The sequence below is a fragment of the Lipotes vexillifer genome, unplaced genomic scaffold, assembly GCF_000442215.2.
Source record: "Lipotes vexillifer unplaced genomic scaffold, Lipotes_vexillifer_v1.1 scaffold413, whole genome shotgun sequence".
NCBI lineage: Eukaryota > Metazoa > Chordata > Mammalia > Artiodactyla > Lipotidae > Lipotes > Lipotes vexillifer.
In genome coordinates, this window is record NW_006769725.1 from 1,721,074 (window position 1) to 1,742,001 (window position 20,928).

Below are 20,928 nucleotides of genomic sequence, written 5' to 3' on the forward strand. Positions count from 1 at the left end.
TTCCCTTTTTGCATTAGGGACAACTGAACTTTTTCTTATGTTTCATTTCTATTTATCCTTAAGTAGACGACAGCTCAGCTTCGTGCACTTCAACCTATTTATTTTTGTGAGGGCATTATTTTCCTCACAGAAGCATCTTACCATAGAAGATAATGATGAAGCAGCTACCAGAAAATGGAAACGTTTCAATACCTTCATAACTTCTTCCAGGTAGCGTGTTGAACTTCCATTGGCATATGCAGTTTGTACGACACCGAGACTCAAACTGTCTCCAATCTAGACAAAAACAAGGACAATTACCTTGCCATCAAAAGTAAAGACCCTACAAAAGCAAACCTATAGTCAGAGTTCTAAAGGATGACAAAATTATCAGCCAGATCAGCTGTGCCTTAGTTTTATGCAATAAACAACTCACCAAAAATTTACACGTATGCCAGAAAAAACCATAAAATACTTTTGAGCATTATTTAAAGCAACTGTACAAGGAATCCTTTTTTTTTTTTTTTAAATCACCTGATTTCGTTTCTATTACTCCACGGTTTGTATCAGGATTCACCCTTAGTGCTGTATATTCTGCGGGCTTGGACAAATGTATAAGGACACGTCTCCCTCTTTACAGTATCATATAGTGTTTTCAGCCCTAAAAAGCCCCGTGCTCCACCTATTCATCCCTCAGCACCCACTTCCCCCCAGCCCCTTGCAACCACTGATCTTTTAACTGTCTCCACAGTCTCCATGGGAATTTTTTTTCAGAATATCATATAGTTGGACTCATACTAAAATACACAGCCTTCTCAGATTGGCTTCCTTCTTAGTAACATGCGTTCAAATTTCCTCCACGTCTTTTCATGGCTTGATACATCTTTTTTTTTTTCTTTTTTCCTTCACTGCTGAATAATATTCCATTGTCTGGATGGACCACAGTTTATTCGCCTATGAAGGACATCTTGTTTGCTAAGGAATCCTTTTCAAAGAAACCTGTGGTTTCTTGATCTCTTTCTCTTTCGTTTTTAATAAAAGTATACACTGAATTCCTAAAGTACACATTTTCCCGATTGTGATAATTATCATTATATTTTATACTTAAAGCTAACCTGAGATTTCCAAAAGAGCATAACAAAATAAATCTCACATTACTAAGCTTATCATAATCGTAGTAAATAAATCCCTCAGAGGAGGAGCTTTTCTATTTAAACTTGAGGCTCTGGGGAATGATGTTCGTGGAACCCTCATTAAAATATCAGTTATGAAGAAACCAAAACTTCATAAAGCTGCAAATCATGAAACTTTTTGCCAGTATAAAAAAGAAAAGACTGGGCTTCCCTGGTGGCGCAGTGGTTAAGAATCCGCCTGCCAATGCAGGGGACACAGGTTAGAGCCCTGGTCTGGGAAGATCCCACATGCCTCGGAGCAACTAAACCCACGCGCCACAACTACTGAGACTGCGCTCTAGAGCCCAGGAGCCACACTACTGGGCCCGTGCGCCACAACTACTGAAGCCTGCACACCTAGAGCCTGTGCTCTGCACGCAACAAGAGAAGACACCGCAATGAGAAGCCTGCGCAATGCAACAAAGAGCAGCCCCCGCTCACCGCAACTAGAGAAAGCCCGCGTGCAGCAACAAAGACCCAATGCAGCCAAATTAAATAAATAAAATAAATTTTTTTTAAAAAAAATGAATAGGGCTTCCCTGGTGGCGCAGTGGTTGAGAGTCCGCCTGCCAATGCAGGGGACACAGGTTCGTGCCCCGGTCTGGGAAGATCCCACATGCCGCGGAGCAGCTGGGCCCGTGAGCCATGGCCGCTGAGCCTGCGCGTCCGGAGCCTGTGCTCCGCAATGGGAGAGGCCACAACAGTGAGAGGCCCGCATACCGCAAAAAATAAATAAATAAATAAGTAAGTAAGTAAATAAGAATAAAAAAAAGAATAGACTACTCTCTTCAGGTTCCAAACCAGAGTCCCAGTGTTGAAATGACTGGAATGACCACTTCTCTGTGTGTTTTCTGGCCACTTCCCACGATCATGCCTCAGACATTCGAATGACTGCCTGATACGGAACAATCTCCCCAGTGAGTCTTGCTTGAAAGGGCAGTCCGTGCCCGCACCGTACCTCCAACAGGGGTTCCTTAAGGAAACTGCTAATGAGTGCTGCTATCTTGTCTCCATCCACGAGATGAAACTGACCATCTGCATCATGGTAGTAGTAAATTATTCTGTCTGCATCTCCATCGAAGGAACAGCATCTTTCATTGGACTTCATTTCGATTCCTGCCACACAGAATAATTCAAAATGAATAATTCAAATTAACTGAATAATTCAAAATAATTCAAATTTCTTCAGTCTAAGAAAGGGGGATAAAACTCAGTGTAAAAAGTTTTCGGTTGTTCTCTCACACCAGTTACAAGGGAAAATTCTTTCGGTTAAGTATTGATCGTAAGTGACCTTCTGTGTTACATGGAAGCATGTCTAACGACTTTTCAAGAGGTGTTTAAAATTATCCTTCCAGGGCTTAAGCAAAATTAAACATGTGCTAGGCAAATAAAGCCTGTCCTCAAGATTTACAAAAATCAAATGTCAGTTGAACAAAGTTTCTCACAATTTGTAAACTGAAGCCCAGCTGAAAGGAATAAATGTCTTTATAACTGCAGATAAAGAACCATTACTATCCTTACATGACCAAGCAGAGGGTACAATCAAATATAAATAGTGTTTTGTCATTGAGGAGAATCCTGATCATTTCTCCTGTCTGAAGCGCTACATAAACATATGTAATTGTTTTTGTACCTGAATGGAGATAATAGCTTCAAAATCAAGGGAAGAGGATTCATTTAAATGGAAAGAAAACAACATAAAAATAAGTATCCTTCCAAACAAAAACCAATGTCTTAAGCGTTAAATAGTATACAGATTTACTGTATACAGGGCAAACTCTTTCACAGCTAAGTGAAAAAAGAGCATTCAAAATCTATCTAAGCTGAAACCCGATATGATACTAAAAAAAATTCCATTTTACAAGCCAGAAGTTTGGCAATACAGATTACCACATAGTGTTTTGAGAGCTACAGGTATTGAATTGAATGCAATTTCCCTAGTACCACAGTGTCCTTTCTCATATAAAAAATAACCGGTAGTAGATGAGGTATGTGCCTGAATCCTGAAAAAAGTGATTTTTATTTGTTAACACCATCAATAACAAGAAACACTGGTCATTAAGAGCAAGGGATTATAACCTGTGAGAGACCAATGGCTTGTGTAACTTGTGTAAAGTTACTGAAACCTCAACAGCTGTGTCACGTCAAATTTTAGACAATGTGGCTGTTCCTTTGCCATGACAGCAGCGGATGGACAAACCCACCCCAGACCTACAGAGAATGAAACCCTCGGACAGAGCCCAGGAATCTGTGTGCGGACCAGCCCTCCAGGTAATTGTGATGCCTGCTAAAGCTTGAGAGCACTGCTCTAGAATCCCACCTTGATTTTGCTTTCTCCACCAGATTTCCTGCGCCCCGTGAGGAGTCCTGTGACTCTCAGGCAGAGAGCAGCCCGTGCTCCATGTGGTACCGAAGAGTGGGAAGAGGCCCGATGTGTAACAGCGCAGGGCCGGGCCCAGCTCACCTGGCCAGCTCTGGTTGTGAGGCCGCTTTCAGGAAGAGCTTGAAAAACACATGTTCACGTACCCTGAGGAGGTTTCTGATGACTTTTCACAAAGTCAGCCCCACATAAATGATTGAGCTTCCCTTTGGTGCCGTCGTTAAACAGCTGCACTGACAGCCCCTGGGAGAAGTAGTGTTTCATTTCTCTCAGCTTCAGGGCCCCTATGCCGTTCGCACAGTCAACCTTGAGTGTTCTTTGGCCATCTCCACTGCAGAAGGCCTGAAAAGGAAAAGACATTCGCAAGAAAAATTTCAAGTTGTAACAGTGAAGCATGGCATATCACATGTATATATAAGCACCTTCCATTATATCAGTTATAACTTGTCTGTTGTAACCCAGGAAACAAAAGGGTACACACGTTCAGATGAAAATTGTAAAACACCAAAGTAAAATGTTAAAACACCTTTTTTCGGACACAGACATTGGAACAGTTGCATTGACTGAATAAATGATGGAAATGAAGCTTTATTAGAATTTAGCCTCCATTAAGCAAGGTCTCTTACAATATTATAGTCTGCATTACACGGCAGGCATTCAAATATGGGCATGAGTACACAGATGAATGAGCAGTCATAACATCCGTCATTCTCTTCAGAGCATATTACACCACCGGGCATGCCTGGCTTTTTCCTGTCAGTCTCCTCTCCTACCCTCTCACCCCAGAATGTAAGTCCTATGAGAGCAAAGGCTTGGTTTTGTTTAACTATGCCTGACAATGACATACACTCGATATTTGCCAATCAAATGAATTACACCCCTCAAATCTCGTTCAGGTTTAGGAAGCTAATTCACCTCGAAGAAAGGCTTTCTCAACAGTAGGTGCCTCAGGTATGATGCCAACAGCACCTACAGTAACTCTAAGACCAAATTCCTCTGAATGAACACAACGAACCGCAAGTACACCGCTGGTGAGCTCACAACATATTCCATGCCTCGCCGAGTAAATGCCAACAAAGAGTCAGCAGGATACAAGGCCCAGACCTTGCAGAGCCCTAAAAAGAAAAAGGAGACACGCCACATTTTTGGAAGAGGAGGAAGGGTAACAAATATCTAATTAAAGTAAATTGTTCAACTGATGTTATTTTGGTCATCTACTTAAACTCTAACCACATTCAAGAGATTTCCACCTGTTTGGTAAGTTCCACAAAGGCTGTAGAGAGTTTCTGGTAGTAACCTTCTATGGTTGCCTTTCCATACTGGCCACTGGTATTTCGACAGTACACCATGTAGTGCAGTTGGGGCGTCGTCAACAAGCCATAATCTGTCACAGAAATACAAAAAGCAATTTACCACATTCCTTAAGAAAGAAGAAAAGTTTAGGACTCATACTGTGTGAATTTCAGGGTGACAAATCCTCTTTAAAAAAAGACATCTCGGGGCTTCCCTGGTGGCACAGTGGTTGAGAGTCCGCCTGCCGGTGCAGGGGACACGGGTTCATGCCCCGGTCCGGAAAGATCCCACATGCAGCGGAGCGGCTGGGCCTGTGAGCCATGGCTGCTGAGCCTGTGCGTGCGGAGCCTGTGCTCTGCAATGGGAGAGGCCACAACAGTGAGAGGCCCACGTACCACAAAAAAAAAAAAAAAAAAGACATCTCGGCCTTCCCTGGTGGTGCAGTGGTTGAGAGTCCGCCTGCCGATGCAGGGGACACGGGTCCGTGCCCCGGTCCGGGAAGATCCCACATGCTGTGGAGCGGCTGGGCCCGTGAGCCGTGGCCGCTGAGCCTGCACGTCCGGAGCCTGTGCTCCGCAGCGGGAGAGGCCACAACGGCGAGAGGACCGCATACCACAAAAAAAAAAAAAAAAAAAGCCCAGGTGACTGGCAGCTGAAGCGGGGAGTGGCAAGGCTTGTGGCCCTGAGCCTTTAACGTGTGGGATGTGACCCTAATTCCAGGTAGACAGTGTCAGAATTAACTGGTGGTGGAAAAGGCACACATTGGACACATACTTGGCTCTAAAAAGAATATGAACTACTACTGATAGCAAAAACCAATCATTTTGTATAGATGGGTAGCAGTATAAAAATAGAGCAACGTAGAAAAATAATAACTGAGTTCTATTTCCAGTAACATTACAAACTATGTAATTCAGATGAACCCTCCTCCTGAAAACAACCAAAAATGCTGAATAAGAGAAAAATCTCTCTTTAAAAAGAATTACAGTACCAACATTACAAAGGAATTAGGCCAAAATTTACATGAAGAGAGAACTCCAGGATGTGAGCTAAGGGAAGCCAATTTTGCTCTGAGGACATTCCTCTAAATAAGAAGTTGAGCAATGGTTCTCACTGCAAACAGTCCATGCTGGTCTAACATGTGCAACTGGGGGAACAGGCTTTCATGAGGCTGAAGCCGCAAAGGACTATTCTTCAAACCATAATTTGAAAAGATACAAGCACCCCAATGTTCACCACAGCACTATTTACAATAGCCAAGACATGGAAGCAACCTAAATGTCCATCAACAGATGAATGGATAAATAAGATGTGGTACATAAAGACAATGGAATACTACTCGGTCATAAAAAAGAATGAAACAATGCCATTTGCAGCAAAGTGGATGGACCTGGAGATTATCATACTAAATGATTAAGTCAGAGAAAAAACAAATATCAATATGATATCACTTACATGTGGAATCTAAAACAAAAAAAACAAATGAACTTATTTACAAAACAGAATAGACTCACAGACTTAGAAAACAAACTTATGGTTACCAAAGGGGAAACATGGCGGGGAGGAGTAAATTAGGAGTTTGGGATTAACATACACATACTATTCAATACTATATATAAAGCAGATAATCAAAAAGGACCTACTGGGGCTTCCCTGGTGGCACAGAGGTTGAGAGTCCGCCTGCTGCTGCAGGGGACACAGGTTCGTGCCCCAGCCCAGGAAGATCCCACATGCCGCAGAGCAGCTGGGCCCGTGAGCCATGGCTGCTGAGCCTGCGCGTCTGGAGACTATGCTCCACAGCGGGAGAGGCTACAACAGTGAGAGGCCCGCATACCACAAAAAAAAAAATTATTTATTTCTGGCTGTGTTGGGTCTTTATTGCTGTGTGGGTATTTTCTCTCATTGTGACGAGCAGGGGCTACTCTTGGTTGCAGTGTGCAGGCTTCTCATTGCGGTGGCTTCTCTCATTGCGGAGCATAGGCTCTAGGCATGTGGGCTTTAGTAGCTGTAGCACACAGGCTCAGTAGTTGTGGCTCATGGGCTCTAGAGCTCAGGCTCAGCAGTTGTGGCACGTGGGCTTAGTTGCTCCACGGCACGTGGGATCCTCCTAGACCAGGGCTTGAACCCATGTCCCCTGCATTGGCAGGCAGATTCTTAACCACTGTACCACCAGGGAAGTCCCCTCAGAGGTTTTTATATCAGGAAATTCAGGATTATAAAGGAAGTTGTCTAAGATCAGCCTTGCCTACATATTATCTCCTACAGATAAAATGTAATACGCAAGCCCAGAAAATTTTTTTTAACTTTTTTTAACTTAAAAAGCTAGTAGTTTATATCTAGGAGTCCATTGTTTTTTTAACTTTATCTGTAGTTTCAAACTTCTCTAAATTAAATATATATTTATTTTGTGATTTTTTAATAAAACTTTTTAAAAGATTAATTTACAAGTCAGGATAAATACATACCATGGAATTGACCTCCTAAAACAGTCACACCGTCTATTACACACTGTGAAAGTTTCTCACTGCTGGGCCTAGGAAAGAAAAGGAAGAAAACATTACATCCCATCCCAAGACCAACTGAGCTGCTAGCTCTAAAAGCAAATGCAGAAATCTGTGCTACCAGTTTCAGAATAACAAGTCCATTGTATTCGAACTAAATGAAACCTGCCAAGCCTGAAAACTCTGAAAAGATAATACGGGTGAAGTGTAAGCATTTTCCATTAGCCTTTCACAATATATTTCTTGGAAAGAGTTTGGCTTTTAAATGCATTTAGGAAATAGATATAAAGGATACACTAATTAACCTACCCAAATACCTTTTCAAGTTTGACTGTAACAATACATACACTGCCTGAGAACAGTAACAATAAATATTGAAACCACAGAGCGTGCATAACCCAGGGCTGGGTATTAAACCACCAAGCGTATAGAATCTAGTTTTCATTTTAAAAAGAATAAATTATTTTTCTATCTATCTGAAAATAAGATATGTAAGATATATAACTGCCTTGTAGAAAAAGATGTTCTATATCATTTAAACTAGGTAATAGGTAAGAGGCAAATATTGGGTTGGCCAAAAAGTGCCTTCGGTTTTTAAGTAAAAATAAAAGACACATTTTTCATTTTCACCAAGAACTTTATTGAACAATGTAATCACCCTTTTGTTCCACTATCTTCTGCCATTTTTCAGGCAACTTCATAATTCCTTTTCCAAAACTTTTTATCTTTCTGAGCAAAGATCTGTTCTAGGTACCTTTTACGGTCTTCGAAGGAACTGAAATTTTTTCCATTAAGAGAATCTTGTAGGGCTTCCCTGGTGGTGCAGTGGTTGGGGGTCCGCCTGCCGATGCAGGGGACATGGGTTCATTCCCCGGTCCGGGAAGATCCCGCATGCTGCGGAGCGGCTGGGCCCGTGAGCCGTGGCCGCTGAGCCTGCGCGTCCAGAGCCTGTGCTCCGCGGCGGGAGAGGCCACAGCAGTGAGAGGCCCGCGTACCGCAAAAAAAAAGAAGAGAATCTTGTAAAGAACAAAATAAATGTAAATCCGAAGATGCAATGTCTGGTGAATACGGCGGATGAATCAGAACTTCCCAGCCAAACTGTAACAGGTTTTGCCTGGTCATCAAAAGAGACATGCGGCCTTGCGGTATCCTGATGGAAGATTATGCATTTTCTCTTGACTAATTCCGGACACTTTTCATCGAGTGCCTCTTTCAGTTGGTCTAAATGGCAGCAGTACTTGTTGGAATTAATCATTTGGTTTTCTGGAAGGAGCTCATAATAGAGGACTCCCTTCCCATCCCACCCTATACACAATGTCACCTTCTTTGGACGAAGACGGGCCTTTGGTGTGGTTGGTGGTGGTTCATTTCGTCTGCCCACGATCTCTTCTGTTCCACACTGTTGTACAGTATCCACTTTTCAACGCCCGTCACAATTTGTCTTAAAAACAGAACATTTTCGTTACACGTTTATGTAGAGAATCACATGCAGAAATACTGTCAAGAAGGTTTTTTTCGCTTAGCTTACGTGGAACCCAAACCTCAAAGCAATTTACATAACCAAGCTGGTGCAAATGATTTTCAGCACTTGATTTGGGTACTTTGAGTATGTCGGCTATCTCCCGCGTGGTATAACATTGATTGTTCTCAATTAATGTCTCAATTTGATAACTATCAGCTTCAAATGGCCTACCCAGCCGTGGAGCGTCGTCCAGAGAGAAACCTCCAACACGAAACTTTGCAAGCCACTTCTGACATGTTCGAGCAGTCACAGCACCTTCTCCACATACTGCACAAATCTCTTCTGCGTTCCAGTTGCATTTTTACCTTTCTTGAAATAATAAAGTATAATATGCCGAAAATGTTGCTTTTTTTCTTTCATCTTCAATATTAAAATGGCTACACAAAAATTCACCAATTTTGATGTCTGTTTTTCAATGCACGCCGATATGACAGCTGTCACATACAACCTAACAAAACTGTTTCGAATGAAGTTAAAGACAACTAAGAGCTACTAGAGCCATCTTACGGAAAAAAATGAATGAAACTTTTGGCCAACCCAATACACGTGCAAGACTTTACTGTGAGATACTAATTTGCTTCAGAACATAAGTCACTTGGCTATTCTGTTACCTATAAATTCACAAACAATGGAATTTGAAGTCCCTCTGGTAACACACTAAGGGTAAAACACCCGTCTAAGCCATTCGGAGACCGAGCAGAAATCTCCTTTAGAAAGAATCTCTGGCTAAAACCAGATCTTATGCAAAAGAGAATGCTTCTGTTTCAAAGTACACTTTTAATCTAACATTTTACAGTAACACCTTTTTGAAAAGGAAGGTAAGAGCTGCCAAACGTGACAAACGCGTAGAAATAATATAGATGGTTAATGCTTTCCAATGAACTCCAGCAAGGGAAAAATGACCTATGAACCAACAATAACACAGGTTATAAAATAAATCTCTAAAAATAATGACTTACAATCACATGTTCTCACTCTATGGGGAAAAAAACGTAAACCCACAGAAGTAAAGGGATGGGAGACATTTGCTAAGTGCTTCTCTTGTGCCACAAAACAGGTGTGTTGCATGTATTACTTCATGTAATCCTCGGGAAGGATTGCATGATGTAGGCTATCATCAACACTGTACAGGTGAGTAAAGGTAAGCTCCAAAAGGTTAAGTGACCTACTCAACCCGTACAGTAAGTGTGAAAGTTGGGGCTCAGACTCCAAAGCCCAAGCTGCAGTAGTGACTGAGCTCCGACATCCTACTGAATAGACCAGGACGTGGAGAAGCCTCTCAGGGCAGTTCCACTTTCCTCGACTTTTTTGCTTTGTCCTGGGTGCTAAAACAGATGCAACCATCTATGTGGTATTCCCAAGCAGCTTTCACCAGTAGCTCTGATGGTCACCTGGTATCTCTACCAATCACCACAAAGGCATCTTGGTGCAGATTCACAGCTGCTTTCTCGCCAATGTCCACCAACACTCTCGGCAAATCTTGTTCCTCAGCGTTGGCCAAACAGGTAGCATGCTCCTCCCAGGACGGTGCCAACATTTCACCCAAAGGATCAACCAATTTTACACCATTGTCTTCCTTGAAAGAAAAACAAATAATAAGCCATCTGTGCAGTTGTGAGGGTGAGGTGAGGAAGTAAACCCAAGCTGCTTTTCCCCCGACAAAAGACAGTGTTGGCCGGGCAGTTTCACTGGTGACCACTACTGAAGGCCAGGCACTGGACTAGGTGTTGTACATACATCACCTCAGCAAATCCTCACAACACACGTTATCTATGTAACTAATAATCCGATGGTTACTCCAATCTTACTTTGAGAAACTGAGATTCAGAGCAATTACTCTGCTTATGTTCATACAGCTAGTTTCAGTTCTGAAATTAAAACATCAAGTCCATCTGACTCTTAAATCCAACAGCCACTGTGCCACACTAGCTGTTTTAAAAGGCTGTCATCTGAGCATTCGCCATCAATTAACTGATGAGGCACAACTGTAGCAGACCCAGGACCCCTGGATATCCTTCTCACTATGGCTGGACTCAAAGAACACACTGGCCAGCGTGTCAACCAGTGGGTGGTACAAAAGCTGAAAACTGACGCCCAATTCTGGTCTGCTCAAATTTCTGGAAAGAAAAAAAGTGTAGTTCAGAGTGAATGTCAAAGGAAGGAAATAGCTCAGAACTGTTTTAAGCAGTGCTTCTGAAATTAACAATAAATGTGGGGTTCTGTCTACAAATCATTAAGCAATTAAGGTGCTTTAGCCATTCAGACACTTATACCTTCAGAGTGATCCACATTTAGAAGCTGAATAAGCAACATCCTCTTGTTTTGGGGTGGGAAGGGAGGAGGTTACAATCCTTCACTAACCCACAGAGCTTTAACTTGCTGCTGATTTAGCTACAAAGGCAAGAGTCTCGTGTCCTAGCAACCAAACAGAAGCATATTATTTAAGCCCCGTATTAGTTATAGGCCAGTACAGAATATGATGGTTAAGTTGTGTCAAAAGGAATACTTCAGAAACTTAATTGTCATAAACACTAGACCCATCAGGCCTCATCAGTATTCTGCCCAGGGCTCACCTTTGGATCCCTGGAGCCATGTGTTTGGCTGTTCACTCAGAACGGGAAACTATTCCCTAGCTATAGAAAAGCTCTGTGAAAATTTTCAAACGGTGCTAAGTCTTTTCAAATGTTTGCCCTCTCCCCTCCCCCAGCTTGCCTCCAATCTCTTTAATCTCTGCTAAATTAACAGAGGCAACGCTTTTTATTACTGATGCTGTCTCAATACAGCTAACTTGGAAGGACATTCTGTTACTTCTCAATATGGACACACTCCAAAAAATGATCATCTCATTTCACTCTCTCCACACCCTTTAAAGAGTCATGACCTAAATGAACCCTTGTTAAGAAAAGAGTTGTTTCAAAAGTAAAGGCATATAGCAATAAGAAGGCACATTCCTAGAATTAGAATTTGTACTTTGGGTCAAAGCACTCAGAAACTAAGGTTTGGTCTTGCAAATAAACATTTGCTTTATCGGAGCACTAAATGCATTACCTCAGGATTATGTGATGCTGTTACCATGACTCCTATAGTAGATTTGGTCTGTTTTGACCTCAGGACAGCTAATAATCCCATTCGAAACATGACATGATCAAGATGTTCCGCTTTCGTTCGAAATCCAGCAGTCCCATATTGAAGAGTGAGTCCATCAGGTTTGGCATGTAATGCTGACTGCTTTGTAACAGCATCTAAATCCATGTCTACAAAATTAAGGAATGTTTTTCAGGCATAAGAAATCTTTCAAGGACCATCTGGTTCAAAACCTTCCATCCCAAACTAATAGATCTGCCTCATTCTGAACCTCCCCCCAAAATCCTATGTTTGAGAGAGGGAAAAAAAATGGTAGAGTAAGTCCCGGAGGTTAGCATTACCTGTACTGTTCACTTCAGGACAGAAATGAGACTGTCCCCAATGATTCCTGGGCCCAAGGCAAACTTAAAATGGTCCATTCCCAACTAAAATGAAGATTCTACACCTAGATTCAGAGAATCCTACAAGGGACCGTATCATTTTACAAATGGGAAAACTTAATTCTGGGTATCAGTTAAACAACCTAAATTTTACATGGGAAGCTGCTGACAGACTGAGGCCGAAGGTCACCTTCTCCAGTGGACTGGGGCTGCATATACAAAATATCTGGAAAAACTGTGCAGTTCTTCTGCTATTCCTCCCAGGCTACAGAGACCTATTCCCAAAGGAAAAGCAAAGGGCAAAAGCCTCCTCTCCAAGACTGCCCAGACCTCCCAATACACCTTGCAGTGGATTTTTGTATTTTCATAAAGGAGGCTCAGGACACCCTTCTAAATTAAGCTCGGAAACTGGCAACATCTTCCTTTTACCTTTCATTTTAAAAATCAAACATCAGCCCTTAGCCCGCTAGTACTTCCTTCTCTGGGCTACTCCAACTTTAAGTGGAACTTGGGGCTTCCAACTCTTGTTTTCTTTATTGTCCTTCACTGCGTCAATGAACAAAGTTAAATGTTTCCTTTTGTCCAGTTGGAAAAAGCTGGCATTCAGGACGCTAATTTAGATTGGCCTAGAGCGATCAAATCTAGTTCACATGCATGAAGACGTTTTATTAAAAAGTGACCAGTCGTCAATATATCTTGATTATTTCTAAGGGCGTAAACCAGCTGTTACGTCCAAAAGTCTTAAAAAAAAAAAAAGTCAAAAAAATAAATAGAGAGTCAAGGTAAAATGTTTCCACCCTTTCAACCGTTTTAGGTCCTAAAACTACTTTCAACGAGTATGTGAGGGGCTTTTATTGAAAGTATTTTCAAGTCCAAACTGTCCACTCTAAAAAAGCTAAGGACGGCCCCCTTCCCTCCAGTCTTTAGCACCTCGTTAGTTCCCCTCTCCTCCCAGCCCCCGAATCGCCCCACGTTTCCTGGCACCCAGCCCTGAGGTCCCCACCTAGGTGATGGACGAGACCCCTTTCCCAGCTCGAGACCCTCGGGCCCGCGCCTCCATCCCGCTCCCGAGCCGCAGTGGCGAGTAGGTGTGTCCGGCGCGGCCCGCGAGTCAGTCCGCCAGCCGGCCCGCTAGCCTGGCGGTCGGCCGAACCCCTGCGGACCGGAAGGTCCCCTTCTCGCCGCCAAGCTTCGGGGCCCCGCTCACCTCTGCCGAGAGACACCCCCCCCTCACCTCTACAGCGCGAACGACCTCCCTCACGGCGGCGGGGGGCACCAGACTAGGCAAGAACCAGACTAAGAGGTCGCCGTCCGCAAACGTGGCCCTGCGTGGCTTCCGGCCCGTCGTCCCGCCCCTCAGCCAATCACAGCGCGGGAAGAGTCCGCGGGCCAGGCCCCGCCTCCTTGCCGGATACCCGCGGCTCGCGCCTGCGGAACTGCGGATCCGCGTTGCGAGAGGGCTTGGGGCTGTTTCCTTTGAGTGACCGGGAAGGGTGAGGCCCCCGCGGTGGCCCGGGGGTTGGGGCCTAGGGTCGCGGGCCCTCAGAGCACTGCGACCGGCAGATACGCAACCCCTGACTCCAAATTCGGGTCTCAGGGTGGCAGGGCCCGCGTTTCTGGGAAGCCGGGCTTCCAATGTGGTCCTGGATGGGGGGTACCAGCCCAGATATGAGGCCTCTAACCAGGTGGTCCCGGACCCAGTGAGCGCCACCCGGGTTCCCGCATCCCCCTCTCGATTCTCGAGGTTCATCTCCCAAACGTCTGATTCTGTGGAGCCTTCTCGTGCCCCGCCCCCTTCCCCATCCGTCCGCCCCAGCTCGCAAGAAACGTCATTTTATTTATTTACCTGTAAGACCCCCTCACTAAGCCTGGGGCCCTCGGGGCAGAGGCCAGGTGCATCCAAATCGCCCGGACTCACAGGATGCCGCCCGGGGCCAGGGTGGCTCCCGAGAAAGGCGGAAAGGCCCACCCGGGAGGGGTTCGTGGCGCTGGGGCTGAGGGGCGGCAACTGGCGTGGAGCGCGGCGTGGCCCCGGAGACCCGGGAGCCGTGGGAGGCGGAGGTCTGCCCCGCCGGCACTGCGGGCTTCCCTCGCCGCAGCGGCCAGCTCCGCCCAAGGCCGACACCTGGGTGGGATTCGGAGGCTGGGTCCCTCGCCTTTCCCAGAATTCAGGCTTACAGAGTGTCTGCAGGTGGTGGTTGCCCAACCGCCTGCAACGGAATAATAAGGAACACTTGTTGAGAGTCCGGATTCCCTCATCCAGATCGGAAGCGGGGGCTGGGGATAAAGGGACTGGGAATCTGAATTTCAACGACGTATCTTGGAGGATGTCGTGTATACTAGATTTGGGGGCCAGGAGATAAAGCAGAAGAGTGTAAGTGTCCCGGTTTGTGCCCCTAGCTCTCGACGCGTAATAGCGCTCCTGCAAAGCTGCTTCCACGGAAAGGGAGCTGCGGGAAATTCCTCTGGACACCGCCGACGTTAACAAATCCAGTGTCCCTGGGCCCTTCCGGTTTTCCTGACAGGTTGATTTCAATTCAGCATGTCCGCTTCAATGAACGAATGCCTTCAACTTCAGCTGCTGGAGATGGAAATGCTGTTTTCTATGTTTCCTAACCAAGGAGAAGTAAAACTTGAAGATGTCAATGCCCTGACGAATATAAAGAGATATTTGGAAGGCACAAGGGAGGCACTGCCACCAAAAATCGAATTTGTGATTACACTCCAGATCGAGGAGCCCAAGGTAGGTGCCCTGAGTGGTTTTAATTGTTGGCAGGTGCCCAGTTTATATTGGAAACACTTGGAACCTGAGCTTCCTGTCCAGGAAGCAAATAGAGAATATTCCAGATGCATATATGGAAATATTCCAGCAAAACATGGGACGACCTGTAAGTTGTTTTCAATAAAGATCTTGAATTTTACATACATATGCACACCTTTATACCAATATGCCTAGTGTTGTTATTTTTTATAAATATGCCTAGTGTTTTTATTAAACACATCTTGCAGTCTTCTACTGCCATTATTATTCTATTCACTCATCCATTTTTACCAATCTTGCTATTGTAGTATGGACTATCTTGTACATATGTTACGATTTTCACAAATCTAAATATTGTCTTTAGCAAAACTGGCTTTTAAGGAGTGAATGACTGTTTCTTTGATGGCACCATGACACTGAAAGCAAATACAGATAGAAAATCTAAATTCTGAAAATGAATTCACCTTCACCTTCTCATCCATTATCTCCAGCAACTTCAGCATAGCCCAAGTAACAAGTGGACCAGGCGTTTGAGAACCGCTGTGCTAGCTACTTCCTAGTCAGCTTCTGGGCGTTATTCCCTCAGAGGAATTCCCTGGCTCCCCAGACTGGATGCAATCCCTCTGGTTCCACCTTTCAGTGGATCCCTGTACTTTTCTATGGCACTGCTTCTCACCTTTGCAGTGAAATACTTGCTGTGTATAATTATTTGTTTAACGTCTGTCTCCTTCACTAGGCTCTCGGCTTCTTTCCACGAAGGGCAGGACTAGTATCTAGCTTCTTCACTTCTCTATTTCAGCATATAGGGTACCTGACACATGGTAGGTGTTGGATGAATATGGGAATGAATGAATGCATACATGGAAGGAATTTATGTTTGTAAAATTGTGCAGTGTCTGGCACATAGCTGACATGTAATAGTAGCAGTAACTATGCCATTTATCAGCATTGTGCAGTGGCCATGGATAAACTAGCTTATGTGATTTTACGGTACTTAAATCTATTTGATTTTCATTTTAAGGTGAAAATTGACTTGCAAGTAACCATGCCTCACAGCTACCCCTATGCAGCACTGCAGCTATTCGGACGGTCATCCGAACTTGACAGACAACAGCAGCTCCTTCTCAACAAAGGTCTCACTTCTTACATAGGGACTTTTGATCCAGGTGAGCTCTGTGTGTGTGCAGCCATCCAGTGGTTGCAGGACAACAGTGCCTCCTACTTCCTGAACAGGAAGCTCGTGTACGAACCATCTACACAAGCAAAGCCAGTCAAGAACACATTCCTCCGAATGTGGATCTACAGTCACCATATATATCAGCAGGACCTACGAAAAAAGATTTTGGATGTTGGGAAAAGGTTAGATGTGACTGGATTTTGCATGACGGGAAAGCCGGGGATAATCTGTGTGGAAGGCTTCAAAGAGCACTGTGAGGAATTCTGGCACACGATTAGGTATCCCAACTGGAAACACATTTCCTGTAAGCATGCCGAGAGTATCGAAACAGAAGGAAATGGGGAGGACCTGCGCCTTTTCCATTCTTTTGAAGAATTACTTCTTGAGGCCCATGGTGACTATGGCTTAAGGAATGACTATCACATGAATCTGGGCCAGTTCTTAGAATTTCTCAAAAAACACAAAAGTGAGCATGTTTTCCAGATATTATTTGGTATCGAAAGCAAAAGTTCTGACTCCTAGGAAGCTATTAAGAGACCTATGCTTGTAATCTCGCTAAGTTAGTATTTCTGTTAGTAAGACCAAAATAAAAGGACCAGTGGCTGTTAAGCATCATCTGTGGGGAACCTAGCTTCAGCATTTTTCCCTGGAAATGAAACACAGGCTTTTAACTTTATAACAGTACAATTGTGATGTTACCTCTATGTTCTTGTGTTAATTGAAAGCTATTTAATGGTAAATTAATAAAAACCTGTCAGTTAAACCAGTGAAGCTAATTTGATTAAAAAGCAGTCCAAAGCCCAGTTTAATGGCAGTAGTCAAATTGCAGCTCCAAACTCATAAGTATGAATAACATTTCTCCTTTTCGTGTTGCTAGCATGCAGGTGACACCCCACATTTTTCTAAGTCGAGTTTAAAATCAGAACAAAGAGAGAGCACATGTTTACCACGTTTCTCACTTTAACTTAAACTCCCTGTTTGGGGTTGTTTCTTTTCATAAAGCCAAATCCTAACTGTAATGGTGGTGACACCACGCCGTGTTGTTACATCGGTTGATTGACAATACTAAGGATCATGTACCAATACTCTTAGTTGGGTTCTTCTCCACAGAACAAGATGTGGTTTCTTGTCCACGCAGCCCCACCAGTAGTGCGCATGGGTCTTCGTCCCTGTGCCAGTTTGCATCGCCCTGTGGGGCAAGGAGTTTGGGAGAGGACCACTGTGGATGTCCCTGTACCATCACCTTCCTAGAGGACAAAAGTCAGGCTCTACATTTTGGTGATGTCACTGCCATCTCTTCTGAAACTTTCAGGCTCCACAAGCTTCACCTGCCTGCTTCAAAATGAGAGTTTAATGATAATAGCTCCTATTTAAGTAGCTTTTACCAAACCTTTTTATTACAAAGCATCTACCCCTCTCCAGGAATTCCTGGTAGTCTCACCTGCAGTAAGGGAGGACATAAGGACGTGAGCTGCCTCTCTGCAGCTTTCTCTGGTTTCCCACTGTCTCTTTAGCTACTACTGCCCTCTCCCGGGGAGCACCCCACCGATGTCCTGGTCCCCTCAGAACACTAAAGCTGGGTGCTGAAATTTAGTGACATGGAGGGGATGCTTCACCCCCCATCTCATGATGATGTTAGATGCCAAAATTCCTGCGTGTGCTGGTGGCACTTACAGAATCTTTGATGAAACAAGTCCATTCCGGTGTCTGGTTTTAGTCTGTGTCTAGGATGCAAACACATGTCCGGGCAGGGCCAGGATGTGACAAACAGCAGACCCTGCACTAAGCTGACTCTCCTAACCATGAGGCCTGGGAACGGGGTCCGCTCTGTCCTTCCCTGCGCTCTTCTTAGCTCATCAGAATGAGTCTCCTTTCACGGCACAACTCAGACCCTCTTGTCCTGGGCCTGCCTTGCCTGCTTATCCACCTTGCCTATTCACGTTTTAATCCTGGCTTTGCATGTGGCTGGGACTCAAGCTGGGGTCTCACTTTCCCTATATACAAAGGGAAGAAATAGGACTGACATTGCCAAAGACTCATTTCTTAATCTTTACCAGGACTGAAAACAACATAGTATATGAGTTCAATTTCCCATATAATCTCCCCAAGGCCATAAGAAATATAATTAGCATTCACAAGTTTTCAGGCCCTAAACAGATGTAGCCCCATTAACTTTTTTCCCTTTGAACTGAGACAGGAATAGATGCCATCCACCTAATATGTGCCTAAGCCACTCAGAGAGGGTTTTCTATGATTAAATGAGCAAAAGTAGCCACAGAGAGAAGTTTAAAGAATATGGAACAAAAATTATTTACATAACTCAAATGAAGGGAATAAATTCTGGTTTATGAATGCTTTACTGCTTCTGGAGCTCTTTCTGATGATAATTTTTCAGAACCTACTTTGACAGGTCCAACAGGAGCATGCACCAATGCTTTTTCCTTATCAGAAGCACTAATAATAGAAATGTAGGTTTCATAGAAAAAATATATATACACGTAATGATAATTCAAAGCTCGGCTTGTATGTATAGTAGATACACTTCTGGTGTTGTTTGCCTAGCCTGATAGGAGCAGGCACCTCCCCTACCTTCCCCAAACACACACACACACACACACACAACCACACACACACACACAACCACTTACTCTGGTGAAATGCCCCTTCTCTGGGAGGAGAAGTGACTGGACTCAAGCTGCCCTCTGCCTCCCGGAGAGATGGTTTTGAGCTCTTGCTGCTTGAATCCCTAATGCCACCCTCCTTTCTGGCCTACGGAATGCTCAGTTGGCCAAAACCTCCTTTGAGCTACCTAACATCTGCCCCCTTTTTTCCTTCAAAGTCAGAATCAGTCTCTATTGCTTGTAATTCAAGAACCCTGACGATGTATACATTATATTTTTAAATGGTTATTTGGAAACGATGCTCATAATAAATGCTTGTGTCTTTTTTCTTAATTAAATCAGTATTTCTTCAAATAATGTTCTCTGCTTTTCATTTCTTGTTGGTCTATTATGTTAGGCTAAGGGCTGAGGATACTCGCATAATGGATTGAAGAGTGGGCTGGATGAGCTGATGCACCATAACGTAAGGACTTCAAAAACATCCCTATATGAAATCAGAAATATGTTGCCTGTGAGTTTCTATGTATGTCTGCTTACATGCCATCCTTCTGAGAACTTGAGAAGGCTTGGAGGGAGCCTATCTGAGGTCTTCACAGAACCCTCTTGAACAGGACAATCTTCTTTCACTTGCTTTTACCTCAGGCAGCCCAGCAGTAAGTTGAAAGAACAGGTATTTTCTGAAGAGGGTACGGTTTGCTCAAAAATCCTGGTTTTATACAGAATCCTGATTTGCCTCAAAACTCTAAGCCAATTGGATCTCCCTCAAAGGGTCCACATGGTAGACCCACTTTCACTGCAACCTGGATTGGCCGGAGAAACTTTTCTTCTGAGCCCAGTTAAATCTAGAAGCATTTGGATCAACCCACAAATGGGCTTGAGCATCGCACATAAAATTCAAAGAGGCCCGCCAAACACTGAGGCTCCTCCTTAGTTGTAGGTGGAATAGAGCACACAATTTTTTCTTCACTATGGACAGGATATTCCAACATACACCAAAGACCAGACCACCACAAAGTTGGCTGAGGTGGCAGGATCCTGTGCTTTCCCAGGATTTATCTTCTACCCCTCAGCACGATGTATCTTACCGGGTATCCAGAGAAGCTCATGACACCTGTGCTCCAGGTCTTATGAGCATGTATCATCATCAATGTGTTAGACCAGCATGATGCCCCGTACAATGGCGAGATGATCGAAGTCTGGAATCAAGAATTATATTCTGGCACACAAAGAGTTAATGGAACGTTAAGAGAAGCCAATCTTTTTTTTTTTTTTTTTTTCTGTACGAGGGCCTCTCACTGCCGTGGCCTCTCCCGTTGCGAAGCACAGGCTCCGGACGCGCAGGCTCAGCGGCCACGGCTCATGGGCCCAGCCGCTCCGCAGCATGTGGGATCTTCCTGGACCGGGGCACGAACCTGCGTCCCCTGCATCGGCAGGCGGACTCTCAACCACTGCGCCACCAGGGAAGCCCGAGAAGACAATCTTTAATGTTGCTTACTGACTGACACTACAGGTGCCCTCTCCTTACTTGAATAAAGAATAAACAAAAAAGCACTGGCCAAATTGATAGCTACCTACTGAATTGCTCCAAGAAAGAGAACTTGTCTGACAACAGCTACCGTTAGAATCAGCATCTGATTAAATTAATGAACCTAATGCTGTCACTCTTCGAGCCCTATCTTTCTCTTGCACACGCCAAAGATCATTAAAGTCCAGATATGATAAAAATCATACCCCTGCTTCTTTTAAAGCTTTTGATGGTGGGACTTACCTTGGCAAACCATTTGGTACTTCTTGCCAGAATAACTATTTTTCTATGTATCATGGATCCAATGTGGGGATGTTGCCATAGACAATGAAGAAATCAATTCTAACTCTTCACTGGGAAGATAACTGGACAATGGATTCATTCCTATAGCATACACTTCATCCAGTAGATCACAATGGTTTCAGAAGTTTGTATTTGTTCAGACTGTTGCCAGATGATTTCCCAAATGCCTAGTGGTTTCCTTTCTGTAATGCATTGTTACCCTAGTAAGTGGAGCCTCAAAGGAAGATTTG

The 20,928-nt window shown here is 44.1% G+C and overlaps 2 protein-coding genes across 3 annotated transcripts in view; one reads left to right on the plus strand and one right to left on the minus strand.

Annotated features, from left to right (window-relative positions):
• Positions 1-12,103, minus strand: part of PGM3 (phosphoglucomutase 3) — a 19,891-nt gene extending 7,788 nt beyond the window's left edge. The window contains exons 1-7 of one of the 2 annotated variants that reach the window (XM_007445882.1): positions 11,896-12,099; positions 10,239-10,423; positions 7,290-7,357; positions 4,782-4,915; positions 3,678-3,873; positions 2,110-2,267; positions 193-276 (exon numbers count right to left, since the gene is read on the minus strand). In XM_007445882.1, the coding sequence (XP_007445944.1) occupies positions 193-276; positions 2,110-2,267; positions 3,678-3,873; positions 4,782-4,915; positions 7,290-7,357; positions 10,239-10,423; positions 11,896-12,099 (1,029 nt within the window). Of the gene's footprint in view, positions 1-192; positions 277-2,109; positions 2,268-3,677; positions 3,874-4,781; positions 4,916-7,289; positions 7,358-10,238; positions 10,424-11,895 lie in introns of both variants that reach the window. The other variant, XM_007445883.1, reaches the window with a different exon arrangement.
• Positions 12,104-13,705: 1,602 nt separating this feature from the next.
• Positions 13,706-17,000, plus strand: RWDD2A (RWD domain containing 2A). Its single transcript, XM_007445884.1, has 3 exons — positions 13,706-13,804; positions 14,712-15,054; positions 16,094-17,000. Exons 2-3 carry the CDS (start codon positions 14,854-14,856, stop codon positions 16,769-16,771), a joined length of 879 nt encoding a protein of 292 aa, XP_007445946.1. The 5' UTR covers positions 13,706-13,804; positions 14,712-14,853; the 3' UTR covers positions 16,772-17,000.
• Positions 17,001-20,928: the final 3,928 nt, after the last annotated feature.